General features: G+C 37.9%; 1 protein-coding gene and 1 long non-coding RNA gene across 2 annotated transcripts in view; one reads left to right on the forward strand and one right to left on the reverse strand.

Annotated features, from left to right (window-relative positions):
- Positions 1-17,856, forward strand: part of LAMB4 (laminin subunit beta 4) — a 111,279-nt gene that overhangs the window by 92,300 nt on the left and 1,123 nt on the right. Inside the window, 6 exon segments of the mRNA XM_087437110.1 lie at positions 597-758; positions 3,939-4,083; positions 7,174-7,381; positions 9,759-9,897; positions 12,559-12,732; positions 14,039-14,192. Coding sequence (XP_087293236.1) covers positions 597-758; positions 3,939-4,083; positions 7,174-7,381; positions 9,759-9,897; positions 12,559-12,732; positions 14,039-14,192 — 982 coding nt within the window.
- Positions 688-17,383, reverse strand: LOC147918147 (uncharacterized). Its single transcript, XR_015553693.1, has 3 exons — positions 16,492-17,383; positions 1,584-1,735; positions 688-778 (listed from the first exon to the last, which is right to left on the reverse strand). It is a non-coding gene; the product is annotated as an uncharacterized LOC147918147 (long non-coding RNA).

The following is a 17,856-nucleotide window of genomic DNA, read 5'->3' on the forward strand; positions in this document are numbered from 1 at the left end:
TATTATTTTATATTATTTACTATTTCCAAAATGGAACAGATTATGGACATTTACTCCTCCTGCCTCATTATAAGTAAAAGATAATTTTTTATTTTTTAAAAAATGGAAATGCTAGATGTTTGACTACTTTCCCCAAAAACTGTAAGTGTAGGGCCGGCCTTCTGGCTTGGTGGTTAAGTGCGCGCACTGCAATGCTGGCGGCCCGGGTTCGGATCCCGGGTGCGCATAGAGGCACCACTTCTCCGTCCATCCTGAGGCCGAGTCCCACATACAGCAACTGGAAGGATGTGCAGCTATGACATACAGCTATCTACTGGGGCTTTGGGGGGAAAAAATTAAATAAATAAAATCTTTAAAAAAAAAAACTGTAAGTGTAAAAATGACGTTGATTGCCACAAATGTTGATAACAAATGATTTTGATATTTATTCAGTTATCTAGGAAACATTTAATGGGTCGCGTGCACATAGTATGCGTGAACAGCTATTGAAAAAATGCATATGAATAGAGTGGTGCCTTGCCTCAGTGGGCCTGGATGGCATTAGAAAAAACTCTGCCAACAACTTGCTTTTCCACATAAGTTGTTTCTCCTGTGAGGTGTGTGGAGAACTCGGGGACGTGCCCTGCGTGGTCTCGTCCTGTGGTGACCCGAGCTGTCGCGGCTCCCTCACCCTCTCGAGGAACGCCCTCCAGAGAGCTCAGGAAGCAGGGTCCGTGATTCATAATTCGAGCAATCAGGTTCAAGGGTTGAAGAATCAGGTAAATAACGTCTTCTCTTGCTGTATTTGTAAAGGCATAGTAATAAAAAAAAGCAAACCGTTTGAAATTTTAAAAACCGCCGTTTAGCTTCTAAGTGAAAGAATAGATTCTAGATATTAGGTGTTCTTATGCCTGGAAACATAGAATAAATACAGATATGGATATAAATGTAGATTTAGAAGTAGATGTGAATATTGACATATTTTCTATTGTATGTATTACATATATGTGTGTACATATATACACATACATATGCACTATGTGTGTGTGTATATATATAGAGAGAGAGAGAATGTGTGTGTGCGTGTATGGAGAGAAAGAGAGAAGAGAAAGAACTCAAAGTGTATGTTTGTAGGATATAGACTGTGTGGACATGTTTCTTTTATAGCAAACACTACATAGAAATGTGAAGACTCCTAGCCTTGAAGGTTTGAAAACTATAGATCTCTCAAAGTAAAGAATAATTTTTCATAAATTTAAAGACATATTTGAAATTCTACTAAATATACAAACTTTAATATTAGAAAATATTTTAATAGGAACATACCCTTATGCCTTGAACTCCTTCCTACATTGATAGACATAATACAGTTAAGTACCTGATAATTGAATTTCTAACAATTTTAAATGATTTCATTTACTTTTCTAGTCATATTGATAAATGAGTATAATTTTTAATTACTTAGTTTTCTTTAGGTTTTTTTGTGAATACATTATATTCATCTTGAAAGGGTGAATACAATTTAAGGTATTCTGTGAATACGCTGTATTCATCTTGAAAAGGTGAAGGCAATTTTAGATATTCTGTGAATGCACTGTACTCACCTTAAAAACAAGATGATGGTTTGCTCCTTTTTTGACAGTATACATAGAGCCTTTGATGAAGAAAAAGCTCTTAAAGGGCTGAATTTTTAACCAACATAAGTTGAATATTTTATCAGTCAGCATTCTTGTTTGCAAGCAACAGAAACCAACTCCTGAACAAAAAAGAAATGTTATGTGAAGACATCTGGGTCTCAGAATCGAGAAGAGAATGGAGGGCCAAGCTCGGGAATGGAGTGAGAACCACAGCTAATATACATGCACGTGCACGCACACACACACAAACGTGCAAACATGCACTTGCACACACATGCACGTGCGCACACAAACGTGCAAATGCACGTGCGCACACACGCATGTGCACACACACACAGAGCAACACTTTGCTCCATGAGCCTCGCCTCTGTGGGCCTGAACCCCAGCTAGTCCTGTGCCCTTGCTCTACATGCTCCAGAATCCAAGTTCTGGGGCAAGCCTCTGATTAGCCAAGCAGGAAAATATCCCTACATGTAGTAAATGTGAAAATTTTTCTTTATATAGTCATAATTCTGTATCGCTACGTGGTTTTTCACTTCTATGTCATTCTTCATTGCTTTAACAGATATTCATTGAGTCCCTACTCTGTGCCAGGCGTTTATCTAGATGTTGGGAATACGGCAGTGAGCATAACAAATCTCACACCATTTAAGTAAATCCTGTGTGAAGCTATTGCGCATGATGTAATCTATGCAGAAATAGAAGTACAATGATGTACACCTGAAATTTTTACAATGTTATAAACCAATGTTACTGCAATAAACAAAAAATTAAAAAAAAAAAATCAGTGCCATATAAAGAAGATAACCCCTGAAATACATATTAGCAGAATCTGGCTTCATCAGCACATAACTGGAGAACTGGAAAAGGACGGGGGCAGGGGTTGGCATGTTGATGAAATGGTGTGCTATTTTCCTCTTGATAGAGGGGGAAGGGCGCCAGAAAAGATTGTGAGAGAATTCTCAAGAGTCAATTGTGACAGCGGATGGATTGCAGAGAGATGTTTTCGGAGTGACATACTTTAGCAATCTCTTTCTTTCTTTCTGAATATGGCATCAACTAGTCTACACTGAGATTTCATCTGTATAATTTGGTGCTTTCCTGTCCAGAGTATTTATTTCTGGAATCCTCGTTTTACTGCCATGCATTCTTACTTACTGCTATCCATTTTATATTTTTTATTGAGATATAATTGACATATAAGTTTTAGGTGTACAACATAATGATTTGATATATGTATCTACTGCAAAATGATTAGCACAATAAGTTTAGTTAACATCCATCACCACATATAGATACATTTTTTTTTTCTTGCCATGAGAACTTTTAAGACCGACTCTCTTAGCAACTGCTATCCATTTTAAAATTTAAAAAGTTCCAGAGAATTAAGGAACAACTCAAAAAATTGTTACATATTTTTAATCACATAAATGTTTCTTTTTTGTTTTGTCATTTGCCAATGTGGACAATTAAATCCTTTTTCACACAATCTGTATGACTCAAATTAAGCAGGCTCCTTTTGTGCAGAAATAAAGGGGATTTTTTTTTCCTGATTATGTTTGATCCTAATTAGCCCTACTTCTGTCACAATTAATTTATTCAATACAGCTCAACTTGTTGGTGATATTGTCCTATTGCTTTCTGTGTTTTCTCTTTCTCTAATTTGTCAGAAATGCAAGAAAAAGTCCATGACCTTTCTCAAGTCACACAATTAGGAATTTGCACTTCTAGGTTGCAAGCCTTTTAGTCTGATCATTCCCCCACCAAGTGTACAGTGTGTTTGGAATCTATCTTTGTAGGCTGCTCTGAGTTCAAGCTCATTTATTAAAAGGAAGAATGCTTTCTTTTTAGCTTTCAAAGAAAGTACATTATTTGAATTTGAAGAATGTTTAGAAAAGTAACTTTTAACTTACATAAAAGAAAATGCTCTTAACTTATTAAACATAATGACCACAGTAAGTAGTCCTAAGTAATTTGCGTGAAATTTGTTGATATTATAGAATGCTACAGTCTCATTAAAACAAAATTTGTGTTTTAGATTTGTATGGGGACAAGTCATTAGTACTAGATCAATATTGTTTTCAAATAATAATTTCGATCCCTAATAATGCTTTAAGAGATAAATTCACGTTACTAAGAAAACATAATGAAAACAAATAATATCACCTTTTAAACGAGTCCTTTAAAATGAATCTAGTGTTTCATTATCTAGACTTCTATTTCATTTTTAGTGACAGTTTTCTTTGGTCCGGCTAAGTAATTAAACATCACAGAATGTGCATAATTTTATGTTTTCCTCATTGTCGTTTTTCCTTATTCCAGATCAAAAATATAAGTAAACTGGCAGAAGTCTCCAAAAACAGTGCCTTACAGCTAAGTGAGAAAGTGAGAAATATGAAAACCCAAAGTGAATCTGAAGAAGAAAAAATGAATCTTTTAATCAAAAAACTGAAAAAGTTTTTGTTAGGTAATTTTTTAAAAATATTAGGACTAATTTTTGTTTCTTCTTTTTTTAAAAACAATAGATACTCAAACATCACAACCAATTCCAAATTACGTTAATTGGAAATGACATGCCCAAATCAGAATCATGATGTTCTCCTTGATTTAAAATTTCTTAATGTAAATAATCCCCAAATATTAACTCTATACCAAAATAATTATGGCTCTCTGTATAAGATTAATTTAGTAATAAATTCTAGAGTTTGGTTGAAATTCCAAACAAGTAAACTTGGTGTTTAAAGTTATTATTTTTTTTTTTTTAAAGTTCCAGCATGATGACTCTATCAGATTCTCTAATATTAGGATTCCACGATTTTCTCTGCTGACGGAATTTATGAGATCACAGTATGCCAATTTTTGGTTAGTATATCAAAAACTATAGTGAGGTGGCATCTAAAATATTGGCTACTATTATTAGCTATTTTCCATCTCCTGTCTGCTCTCTGTGACTCACCAAAAGGAACTATAATAATATGAATTATTATTATAATTATGAACTTGTTATCCCTCATTGTGCCTTGTGTTGGGAGAGGTTTGAAACTTCAGAGAATTATTTTAAAGATAAAAATCAAATAGTACAGCTAGAAATTGACCTGAAACCTCACTTTCTGCTCATACTGCAGTTTGGATACAACACTATATGGAATTAATCTTAAGAGGCTTTCTTTTCTGTAGCCATCTTCCAAATTCAGTAATTTAACACTCTCCACATGAATTAATTGACAATTGGGGTATCTATTGCAATCTTCCCAATTACTTCATTAATCTGTTTAATATTTATGAGAGACCCCTGTGGTCAAGTATTTTTTCCATCTTAGTGTTTTCAGAAATTGTATTAGCAGCTTCTAGTCCTGATTTTTGAGATAAGAAAAAAATTAAGCAGTAAAAATAATCAGTAAAAATGACCAAAATAGTCAGTAAAAATGAGTGGGGGTGGAATCAGTCTACTGGACATTGTTTGTTCAAAAGCAAATTTTCAATGAGTTAGCTACATGGATTGGTACTCACTAGACAGGGATCCGGGACCTGCTGGATTAGGAACATGTTAGCTATTTCTGCAGATACAAGGCAATTTAGGCACCAAAACAAAAACAAAATCAAAGCTGCCAGACCCCGTTGTGTGAAAATGGTTCAGTACCGTCCTTGAGCTCTAGCCATGGTTCCGAAAGCTGGTTCTACCAGCTTTCCACCTAGTTCACTGGGTCATAGAGTCTGCTCCTTATTAGTCCTACTTTTCATTGCTATTGAATACATCTCTAATAGAAATTTCACTTTAACCTAAGGGAAAAAAAAAAAAAACAACTATGTCCAGATTATTACAACAAAAATTAGACCAGGCATAGAGAACAATTCTATTTCATAAAAGAAACTTCTCTGGTCGGGGTCCCAAGACCCTTGGTCAGCAGGAGTCAGTGCCCTTCACCCAGCCATTGCTTCTCCTCTTTTCTTTGCTATAAAGTCCAAATAAAATTATGATCACCTTGTATGGTGGCCACACTATTCAGGTCTTCTTTAACCATCTTGATATTTTCCTTGTGATCTGAATTCCTTATTAACAAAGTCATGTGCCACTTCCCCTGAAATTCCCATATAAGAAAAGTTGCATTTGTAATCTCATAATACATGGCAATGAATGTTTGATGACTGAATATGTGGTTAAATTAAATTCACTTTTTATTAGAAGTTTTTTTAAATAAAAAGAGTTACTATTTCTTTAAAGAGCCGACTCCTTGATTCTGTTTAAAATATGGTTTTAATTTATTCACAAAAAAAATTCTTGTCACTTTTTTTCAAAAACATTACAGGAAGTAAAATATTCCTTTTATATTAAACAAAATAGCTAAAGTAAAGATGATTGCAAAAAGGATATATATTCATGTCATGTCACTCAAATGCTAAAAACCATCCATGGCTCCTGCTGCCTCCTAGACAAAGTCCAGTTTCCTCGGCCTCACATCTAGGGGCTTGTGTGATCTGCTCCCAGCCTTTCCGAACTTCCGCTCTTCCCATTTAGACACCCCACTCTCCCACCTAGAGTGAGCCGGGCACTGTTGCTTCTTCCACCTTGAGCTTTTGCTTTGGGCTGTTCCCTCAGCTTCGAATACCTTTACCCCTCCCTTCACCCCACATCTCCACAGTTTCATCTCTGCTGTCTTCCAAGGCCCAGTTTAAATATCTTTTCAAATTTCTTCCCGAACTATGTTCTCCTCCCTCTGGACCACACATCATTTTGTCTTATATTTATCACTTCTGTTTTTATGCGATCAGCATTCATATAGAATGACTTATATCTCCCCACTTGAGGATCAGATCTGTGTCTAATTCTTCTCTAACTTCCCCCATGGGACTTAGCATTTGTGCCTCAATAAGGAGCCAGAGAGTGACAAAGAGTTATCACCCCAAATCTAACAGTCCATCTTCCACTGTAGTTCTCAAAGGGAGCCAACTTTATTTTTCTGAAAAGCAGAGCATAGATGTATTTAAAAGTTTCCTTAGGATATGTTAGTCATATGGCCCTTTACTGTATTGTCACATTTCCTTCTCAGAACAGGCCTCCAAGAAGTAGCATCGGGTATAGTTACCCGATTACACAGATGAGCGAACATTGTGAGCCTTTTTAATGTCATGGAGGATTAGAATGGAGTTTTGTAGAGTCCAAACTCAGTGCTGCCCCATTGTCTCCTTCATTGTGTTTAAATCTTAATGACAGGCATCTAAACATTTTAATTGCTTTTGAATCTGCACTTAAATAAATGGTTCTTGCAAAGACATTTTGTAGAACATACACAATATCCCAAGACCGTAGTTTTTATTTTTCTAACAAGCATTCATTCCGCACATACTCAGCACTACATCAGCAGTGTTTCTTTCAGAAAGAAGGGAAAATGGAGGACGAAGAAGACTCGATGGGACATATACAATCTAATCCCTGTATTCTAGAGATACATAATCCAATGCAGGTGCATTTGGTTTAGAACTCAGTGTGGTTATATTTACAAGATACAGTGTTTGATAAGGAGACACAATTACCTAAGACCCACCTTCTTTTTTTAAGAGGAAAACGTGCCTCCAGAGGACATAGAGAAGGTTGCAAACCGTGTACTTGACATCCACCTACCAATAACATCACAAAATCTAACCCATGTGCTCAACAAAATACGTAAACTTATGCAACTCTGTGAGGACTATAGGACAGAAGAGAACAGGCTAAATAAAGCAGCAGATAGAGCCCAAAGGGTTTTGGTGAAGGCAAAAGTAGCTGAGTAAGTACAGTTTTAATGTTCTCATCTTGCTTTAACAGGCCATCTGCTAAAAGGCCGTCTGAAAAATATTTGCCTTAGGAGCTCGGTCAAATGAAATTACTCTCCAATACTTCATTGCCCAAATTGAGGGCTAAGCTGTGTGTGGAGGTGCCCCAGGAAGCTGGGAAATTGGAAGGCAGCATGCTAGGATGCTTGTTTCCTGTTTTCCTTAGACTCTGAATGCCTTCCCAGTGATCTGTTCCCTCTTGATATCAACATATACCAATAAATGCCACGTACTAATTAGATGCCAATATCTTAACAGGTGGTGGGAATATCTGCATATCCTTCCCTTCTTGTTTACCTATTTTGGGTACTTTCTAAATTTACTATAGTGAGCAGTATTTTGGAAATCTAAATTAAAAAAGAAAAAGATTACACTAAAAACATATGGTGGTGAGGAATAGAGGAAATGAACACTAGTGCCGCAGGAATAATACAGGAGTAAATGATACACATGGTACACAGAGTTAACTAATTCTTGCTTCCTTTTGCTCTTGTTGACTTAGCCAAGCAAAAAGGAAAGCCATTTTGATGTTTTTATGAACATGGGGTGCTGTGGGGCAGGGTCGTAGGGTAGGTTGGATGATGGTAGCGTCTTCAACATCCACCCCCATTTTTGGATGCCCCGCAGAGTTGAGACCTGAATTGCCTTCACTGTCTCATCATCCACTTATATAAATGAATTGTACCAGACTCAACTGAATGTCCAACTCCTTCCAGTTTTAATATTTAAAGCTAGGAAGGTTAAGTAAGTGCAGTACAATCACACAGCTATTAGAAATGATGTTGATGAAGGATGTTTAATAACATGCAGAGATTCTTACAGTGTAATGTTAATGCTTTTAAAAAGAAGGTAACAGATTGTACATGGAAAGGATCTCAATCATGAAAAGAAAAAACTTCGTGGGACAAAAATGTTACAATATGCCAATATTTCAAAGGGTAGTAGGATTACTGATAAATTTTTCCATTCCTTATATTTTTTCTTTCGATACTTTCTAAATTTATATTATGTACATTGAAAATCTAAAGGAAAAACAAAGAGTACAGATATTGGGGGAGGGTGTTATGAGAAGGGAAGGCTCCTGAACCCCCACTGTAACCGGAGGGAAAGAAGTATAGAAAGAGAAGATTACATACTATATGATTCCAACTAAAGGACATTCTGGAAAAGGCAAAATTATGGAGACAGTAAAAAGATCAGTGGTTGCCAGGGGTTATGGGGGCAGATGAATAGGCAAAGCACAGAGAAATTTTACAACAGTGAAAATACTGTATATGATACTATAATGATGGATACATGTCATTATACATTTGTCTGAACCCATAGAATGGATGATACCAAGAGTGAACCCTAATGTAAACTGTGGACTTTGGGTGATTATGATGTGTCAATGTAGGTTCATCAACTGTAACAAATGTACCCTCTGGCGAGGTGTGTAGATAATGGAGTAGGATATGCATGTATGGGGGCAGGAGGTATATGGGAAATCTCTGTACCTTCCTCTCAATTTTGCTGTGAACCTAAAACTGCTCTAAAAAATAGTCTTTTGAAAAAAGAAAGAGAGATTATCACTGGGAGGAGAGGATGGGTTGGATGGGGAAGGGGATGTTTTGCAGTATCTCTATTTTTGCTCTGGGCACAAGCATTTGCAGTTACGCCTCTGCAAAGGTCTGTCTGACATTTCACTCACTTGGTACATTCTTCCAAAGGTGGTTTTGAGCCCATAGATCTAAGTATCTGGTGAATGTTGACTTGAGGTGAGCTTGTTTCTGTAAAATAGACTATCACTTGGAATGCTTGTGATTTTAACCTCTGACTGGGCCCCTGGGCGGCTGGAATGTCAGTGAAGCTTAAATAAACCTGAATAAACACAGCCTGAACATGCAGGGCCTTTTAGTTCTCTTTGCCCTCTGTGGAGCCTCTTGACTCGCCCACCCCCACTCTGATAAGGATTTAGAGAGTGTTGCTTAAGTTTGAGAAATTAGGGCACTGGAATTGGCTGAGGATAGTTTTTGTCCAAAGCTTGGTAGTTATATCCCCCAAACCTCTCTGCTTATGACAAATTAAGAAGAAACAAGACAGTATCCTCCATTTCCATATCTGGCAAAATCTGTATCTATTGGGTATGCATTTATCTGTGTTTTTCTTGGCATTTAAGTATACCTATTTCTCAAAATGAAGACCTCAGCACTTTGCCTTGCTTAAGAGTAATTTAAATTTACTTTATAAATAATTCAATAAAGTTTTTGGTTGAGTCGAATGAACTCTCAAGGTGAAATAAATGAATAATTGTATATTTGTCTAATCTGATATGTTAATATCTTACCGTAGGAAAGCAGCAAATGTTCTATTAAATCTTGACAAAATGTTGAATAAGTTGCAACAAGTTCAAATTGCTCAAGGATGGGCAAATTCTACCATCACACAGCTGACTGCCAAGATAACAAAAATAAAAAAGAATGTACTGCAGGTATTTGTCTATCTTCTTTGAAACTAACCTGAAATAGATTTTGAGTGTGAAAGCAGCACAGTTTTTATGTATGCCAATGTCACGCTTGCCTTACCTGTCTGATGAGATTACTAGGAGGATAAAATAAGATTGTGGTAATATTGTGCATTTAATTAATGTTCTACAGAGGTCTCCCAGCATCATTTCATTTCATTGTTGATCAATCCTGGGGGAAGAAGCAGGCACTGCCACCAGCTTGTAAATGAGGAAACTAAGACTCAAGGAGGTAAAGTGACTTGCCTAAGGTCACACAGCTAGTTAATGGTAGATTTGAGGCCAGAGTTTATCCTTTCTGATACCAAGGAAAGTAATAGACTTTTTAAAGCTCACAAACCAAAGAAATAAAGTTAATTGTTGCCAGGTTATTGTAACTAAATTTGCATAAAATCTCATCAGAGTATCCTAAGACTGAAAGAATATCTTACTCAAAAGAAAGGGTTCCGTCCAGAGTTGGGCAGAAGCAAGGCCATGATTTAACCCACGTGATGGATCCGGGAGAGGAAGCCTGGCAGTTGGAGGACAGGACAGGACCTAGTCCCAGGGCGTGTGAGTCTCTTCCTCCAAGGCTCCATCCTCCAGCACATCCTCTTCCCAGAAGATTGTGAGTTACTCAGTCTCTCTTCTTCAGCTGTGTTGTGTATATCTAAATACATGCATCTTGAGAAGAGAAGCAGAAAGCAACAGAACAGGAAGTAGCTCACTAAGAAATAAAAAGATTAGATACAAAGAGGATGCATATATAGGGTAGCAGAAGAATAAAGAAGGCCTCCAGGTGTTCCCTTTCTAGGCATGTACTCTAGAACAGGGCTTGGCAAAATACAGCCCATGGGCTAAATGGGCCCACTAACTCTTTTTGTATCCAAAGTCACAAAGTTTAATTGAATACAGCCACATATTGTCTATGGCTGCTTTTGTGCTACAATGGCATAGATTTGAATAGTTGCAATAGAGACTGTATGGGCCATAAGTGTAAAATATTTACTATCTGACCCTTTACAGAAAACGTTTGCAGATTACTGCTCTAGGAAAACTCCTATGCCTGAGAGCACTAGAAGGGACTTCCATTTCTCAAAATATGGTGGACCCAGTACCCTAAGAAACCCTCCTAGTAGAAAAAAAGCTGAAAGTGTTAGATAAGATATTTAAAATTTTTTAAATGCATAGGTGAATTAGTAAGAAATTTAGGAAATCCTCAGAGGCCAAAAAATGACAGGAAAGCATAAACTAGAAAGGTAATCAAGCATGAACCTGACAGCAGGCAGTGGGCATCTGCCAATCCCTGATGTGGTCGAGCTGTTGGTTTAAATGGCCACCATGCATTACAGACAGAATACAAAGCTCACGCAAGGAGGGAATAAGATCCCTGCATAGAGCTGGGACCTCAAAAGGCAAAAACCCCAGTGAAATGTTATACTATTATACATACACATACAGAGAGTGACAGAGAGGGAGAGAGAGAGAGCCAGAGCCAGTAAAGACACTTGCCTCTGGGTGGAGGAGGAAAGTCTTCACTAATTGCTAACCCCACAAGCTGGCTCTCACATGAGTTTGGGGCTAGAGTTCACACTACCTGGGTAGCACCAACAATCCAAGCTAAAAATGTCATTTAAAGTGGTGCTGGGTTGGCAATGCCTTCAGATGCCAACAGAGGCAAACAGAAATCCCCTCCGGAGGAATGTACCTTAAAACTAAGCCTCAAAGTATTCCCCCAAAACACATGAAGAAACAAATTTCCTTAAGCAAGAATCATAGGAAAGAATAAACAACAGAATCAGAATGCAAGACAGCAGATATTACCGTTACTGGTTGTAGAATACAAAATAGGAATATTTATTGTGTTTAAGGAAATAAAAGAAGGTATGAAAGCTTGACCAAAGAACAAGAGACAAGAGGTAACAAATGGCCAGTCAGATGTAGAAAATATTTGAATAGGACTCCTAGATATGACAAGTATAGTCACTGAAGTAAGAAAAAGGTATAAGACGTTCATTATTGTTTGTAAAGGAAAAAAAATTGGAAGCCACTTGCATGAGCCAGAGAATAGAAAAATAAACTGTTGTATATTCCAACAATGGAATGCTTTAAATTGGTAAAAATGAATAAACAAGAGCTGTGCAAATTAAGTTAGATGACCTGTACAAGCATATTTTGAATTAAAAAATTCAAGTTGCAGAAATATACAGTATGATATATTTCTATAAAGTTAAAAAATAGAAAACACAGTATATTGTTAGAAATACTGCATAGGATATCATAAAAAGCATGTCAAAGTACATGGAATGACAAATATTAGATTTAGAATAGTGGTGACCTTTAGGGGGAGAGAGAGAAGATATGATGGGGAGTGGAACCCTGAGGGCCTTGGGTCACTGGCAATGCTTTCTTCTTACACTGGCTGGTGGGCACATGGATATGTGTCTGTTTTCTTCTAGACCCTTTTGTATGTCTGAAATAGTTTATTATAACTTCTTTTTATGAATGGAACAGAAAAAGCGATGGAATCATTTTCTTTCCCTTTATACCTAGCTTATTTTCTGAGGGGCAATTATATTATTTATTTTCTTGTTTGTTTCTTGTTACATAAAGAGATTTTCTGTTTTCTGGTCTTTAAATCAACAACAGGCTGAAAATCAAGCCAAGGAGACTAAGAATGAGCTGGACTTAGCGAAGCAACAGTCAGCCCTGAAGGATGGACTTTCCCGGCTGTGGACCAAGTTACAAAGCAATCGAGACCAAGCCACCCGTGTGAAAGCTCAGGCTGAATCAGGCCAACGCCAGGCTGGTGGCCTTGAGGAGGTCATTAGTCCTACCACTGCCACCAAGAGTAGACGAACAGTGCTCCTTTGAAGGATAATCCTCAAATCCACAAAAATCTGGATAATCCCCAGATTTTTGTACCATTTATCAATGTTTCCTTTAGTGCTGGCCCATGCTCAGTGGTGTATGTAGGGATCCCTATGGGCACGAAGGTTCTCTGGAGTGGAGAGCTGTCTCCAGAGAAGATAGAAGCCCTTTGGCCAAATCATATTGGAGAGTCTACTCCCCTATCTCCTCACCCTAGGATTCTTAGTGGTGTCCTGGTTAAATTTTTCCTGAACTTCCAAACTTTCACAATTTATGTCGTTAGTCTATATTGTAGGTATTTGCCCTTTACTCTAATTAAGTCACATAACATGTAAAGGAAACAAGAAGTGAAAATCACCTGCCAAAGAGAATAGATCAAGTTACAAAAATCAGAGTGAGTTAATTAAACAGTTGTGGAAAATGGCCCATTAATTTAGGTTGCTGAAAGAACCTATCAACTCATTTTCTTAGCAGGATATCTTTGGTTGGTCACATTAATATAGTAGCTTAAACAAAAGAAAAGTGTTCAAGTGTTTTTTACAATTGGTCTATTCTCTTGCTTTTTATTCCTAATGTGGGTGAATTTCCCACTGACTTGGGAGTTGAGAACATTTTCTATGGAACAGAGGTTGAGAAAGGTGATTTCTGCCCACCCTCTGCCTACTTCCATATTCCATTCCTGGGTCTGCCTTTATTCATCTGTTTAACATTCTAGGTTGTCAACCACACAGGCTCACCCCAAAGATTTCCATTCTAATTCTAAGGGAGATCTTCATACTAACACTTCTACTTCCCTTCCTACCTCGTTTCTCTCTTACCTTTGTGGCAACCAAATAATGTATCCTTGCTGCCTCTAAATCTTCACCACTCACTCCGTCCCTCATCTTGCACGTGCAACTGTTTGACCCAACTGAACCAAAGATTTGTCAAGGACAGGACTGGGTCAGCTCTGTCCTCTGTACCTCTCACCTCAACATAGTTCAAGACAATTAGTGCCTCAGAAAGAGTCGCCTTAACATGGAATAATGACTGATATTTTATAACAAAGTTTTAATTAACTAAAGCTGAGATTTTTTTCAACCTGAAAATAAACAAACCGTGCAAATAAAAGCCCTGTTAGAAATATCAGAGTGACTCAAGCATATTGACTGGATTATGGTTTCCTCTTATACCTTTTATGAACAGTATTAGGCAAACATCATGCATGTGTATTTGCCTTATAAATACTTTTGATGATGGGAGTGTTACTCTGTTACAGGAGTTTGTTGAGCTAAAAAATCAATATGCTATTCTTCAACATAAGACAAGCACTACAGGACTGACAAAGGAAACATTGGGAAAAGTGAAACAGCTAAAAGATGCAGCAGAAAAATTGGCTGGAGATACAGAGGACAAGATAAGAAGAATAACAGGTATCTGTTCTTTTTTTCCAGCTCCATTGAGTTATAATTGACAAATAGAAGTAGATATTTAAAGTGTACAAAGTAATGATTTGATAGACGTATACATTGTGAAATGATTACCACAATTCGGTTAATTAACACATCCATCACTTCACATAGTTACCTTTTTTCTTTTTGTGGTGAATATACTTAAGATCTACTCATATACATAACACAATATTTTTAACTATAGTCAGCACCATGCTGTACATTAGATCCCCAAAACTCATTCATCTTACAACTGAAAGTGTGTACCCTTTGACCCAGATCTCTCCATTTCCCCCACCTCCAGCCCCTGGGGATAGGTAGGTAGGTAGGCAGGTAGGTAGATAGATAGATAGATAGATAGATAGATAGATAGATAGATAGGATGATAGATAGATGAACGGGATCAGACAAACATCACGCATGTGTACATGTTTTACAAATATTTTCTGATGATGGGGGATAGATAGATAGATTGATCACATTTTTTTTATCCATTCATCTGTTGACAGACACTCAGTTTGTTTTCATGTCTTGTCTATTGTGAATAATGCTGCAATGAACATGGGAGTCCAGATAACTCTTTGAGATACAGATTTCATTTCCTTTGGATATATACCCAGAAGAGAGATTGCTCGATCATATGGTAGTTCTAACTACTCTTTTATCCACTCCACCAATCTGACAATAACAATGTCATTCTCCACCCTCCTGGTAGAATTGATACCAATTTCAATTTATCGTTGACACAATTTAACCACATATGAGATCACTGAGGAGAGAAGTAGGAATTGGGTTTGTGCTTTGGGGACTGCCATGTAACAAGCCTCTTGTGTGGTTTCACTTCCAAGGGCGTTAATGAGCATCCATTCTTCATTAATCAGAACAAACTAAGATTGCCTTTGGTCACCTTGAAATCCCCTTTTCCTAACCCAGTGGTTCTCAACCAGGGGTGATTATATCCACTCCCCTGGGGACAAAAACATCTGAAGACATTTCTGCTTGTCACAACTAGAGGGTACAACTGGCATCTAGTGGATGGAGGCCAGGGATGTTGCTAAACATCCTGTAATGCACAAGACGTCCCCCCATGACACACAGTTATTCTGGCCAAAATATCAATAGTGATGCGGTTGCAAAACCCTGTCCTAATCCATGGTTCTTCCTCTGTCCTCTCATGCAAATAACTCTTCTGGAGTCAGGATGATCTAGACTCCAGGGCACTGGGTCATCTAGCATAGATCTGTAGGTAGTAATCTGGAAGGAATCATATTCTGGACAAGGATTTTGATCAAAATGGAAATTTTGATGTACACAAAGTGTAGTGAACGTAGAATATGTACAATCAGAAAGTTACTCAGAATCTTTTTTTCACAATGGATACTCATGATTTTTCTGGACAATCCTCGTATCCTTAACTACCTCCAAATCATCAAGAAATGTTAAATGATGAGTGGTCTAGTTTTACTTTTGGTTGTATTTATAGTCTCCCAAAACTTTAAAATTAATCATATTAGTTTGGAATATCAATAACTCTCAAAATATTAAAATAACCAAAACTCCTCACTTATAAATGCTTCTTTGTTGTAAAATGAGTCTTTGGCCTTACAATCATCACTGTGACATGAAAAAAATGAAAATGCAACATTAGTGTGGGCCAAAGTCGGGAAAAATACATACCAAACTGTTAACATTAGTTATCTCCGGGGAGAGGGAGAGTGAAGAGGGAAACACTTTTTACATTTATAAATTGTTCTAAAAGTAGTGAGCTTGTGGGTAATATTTCTTTCATTTTCAGTATTTACCTAATAATTTTAAAAGAGAAATACTAGGAAAGCATAAAAAAGACAGACAGAATTTTTTTTACCTTACACTCCATGGGCAATATCATGAAAATCGGTTTCTGTTATTCCCAGACCTCAGTCCTTAACTATAGGAGCAAAAACATGGGGAGAACATTTTCTGTCTTATATTGTATGTCAGGGTCCAAAGTCTTTCCACTTATCCCCATAGACTAAAACTTTCACAGTTCTTGAAATTAGTTTGGAAGAGAAGTTGCAGTTAGGGGATGTCTCTTCAAAGAAGTCTATAATAATGTGTTCCACTTTTTCTCTTTTCATGTTAAAGCTGTTTTCACAACTCAACGAGATAGGAAAATAAGACATTGGTTTGGCCATCTTCCCCACTCTGCCACTCGAGAAGGGGCTGAACCACAGGGGCTGTGCTCTATTCCATCTGTTAGGAAGAGATGCCCATGGGATCTCAGAAAGGAGCCCTTACTTACCTTAGCAGGGGCAAAACGCAGAGAGTGGAGATTGGGCCCCAGTCCGCAGCCAGGGTCCCTCCACAGAACTTTGTGTCCGTCACCTTCCCAGCAGGAAACAGAAAGCACACTTGGATGTAATTCTGGATCCTGTATTTATAAGCAGAGTTGTCTCCATTGTCTATTCAAGCAGCTGCATTTGGCTGATGAATCAGCTGGCAGGTCTGCCAGGGGCCAGGCTTGGCCAAGATGCTGGACCTCTCTCTACAGGGTCTTTCATCCCAGGCTACTTCACAGCACGGTTGTTTCAGGGTTCCGTGAGAATGAGCAGAGAAGCTGCGAGGCTCTTGAGGTCCTGCAACATCATTTCTTCTACTTCCTGTTGGTTAAAACAACTTGCAAAGCCAGACCTGGTTGCAAATAGACTCGACTTCTTGATGGGAGGAACTACAAAAAATGCACGGGAATTAAGAGAATCAGCTAAGGGTGTGGAGGTACTGGGTAGATGACTAGCAGCAGTGAGAAGCCATTAGCATCCTGGGCCTAAAGGAGCAGGGGGAAGCAGGAGTGTGAATGCTGTGAAGTAGCTCTGTGAATGCTGGAGCGGAAGGGAAGAGGCCACCTTGCAGGAGCTGGAGTTGAGAGATGTAAGAACTGCCAGAACCCTGCTGCTCAACAGAGTCTGCTCGCTCTTCCCACCCTCTGATCACTTCTCAGAACTGTCCAGTGGCCAAGTGTGAATGAAAGCCAGAGGTCAAGGGAGCCAGGTGATGTCATCCACAAAGGCTAGCTTTCCAGGACACAGAGCAGGATGGAGAATGGGTCTGGTGGAGCAAACGAAAAGTAACCAGCACAATCCTGTTAACTTACCTAGTAGAAACATGGATCTTTTTTTCTTTTAGTACAAATACACTTCCAATACTGAATTCCCTTTTCAATCCCAAATAAGCTAAAATTGAAAGTGTCTAGTGATAGAATGCTCACCACCTTCCATAGAAGCTCTTTAGTCTTTGAACAGCTGTGACTTCTAGAAAGTTCTTTACATTCAGACAAAATCTTCCTTTGTGGAGCTTTCACCTGCTGGTTTCATTCTATTTCCTCAGGATAACAAAAAACACATTTACTCTGCTTTTCTGGCCCTCAAATACTTGAAAATAGCTATAGCACATGCCCTGAATCTTCTTTCTCTATATGAAACATCACCAGTTAATTCAACTTTTGTTCACAGGACAATTTCAGATTTCCTCAGCAATCTGGTTCCTTCCTCTAAACACGTGCTACATGCTAGTTTGACAATTACCCCAAGCCAACTGAGTATCCGGGTGTGATATGACCAAGTGAAGTGGAATATTTACCTTCCTTTTAGAAGTTCCACTCCTACCTAAG

Source organism: Ceratotherium simum, chromosome 1, assembly GCF_057802395.1.
Source record: "Ceratotherium simum simum isolate JZ-2026a chromosome 1, ASM5780239v1, whole genome shotgun sequence".
Classification (NCBI taxonomy): domain Eukaryota; kingdom Metazoa; phylum Chordata; class Mammalia; order Perissodactyla; family Rhinocerotidae; genus Ceratotherium; species Ceratotherium simum.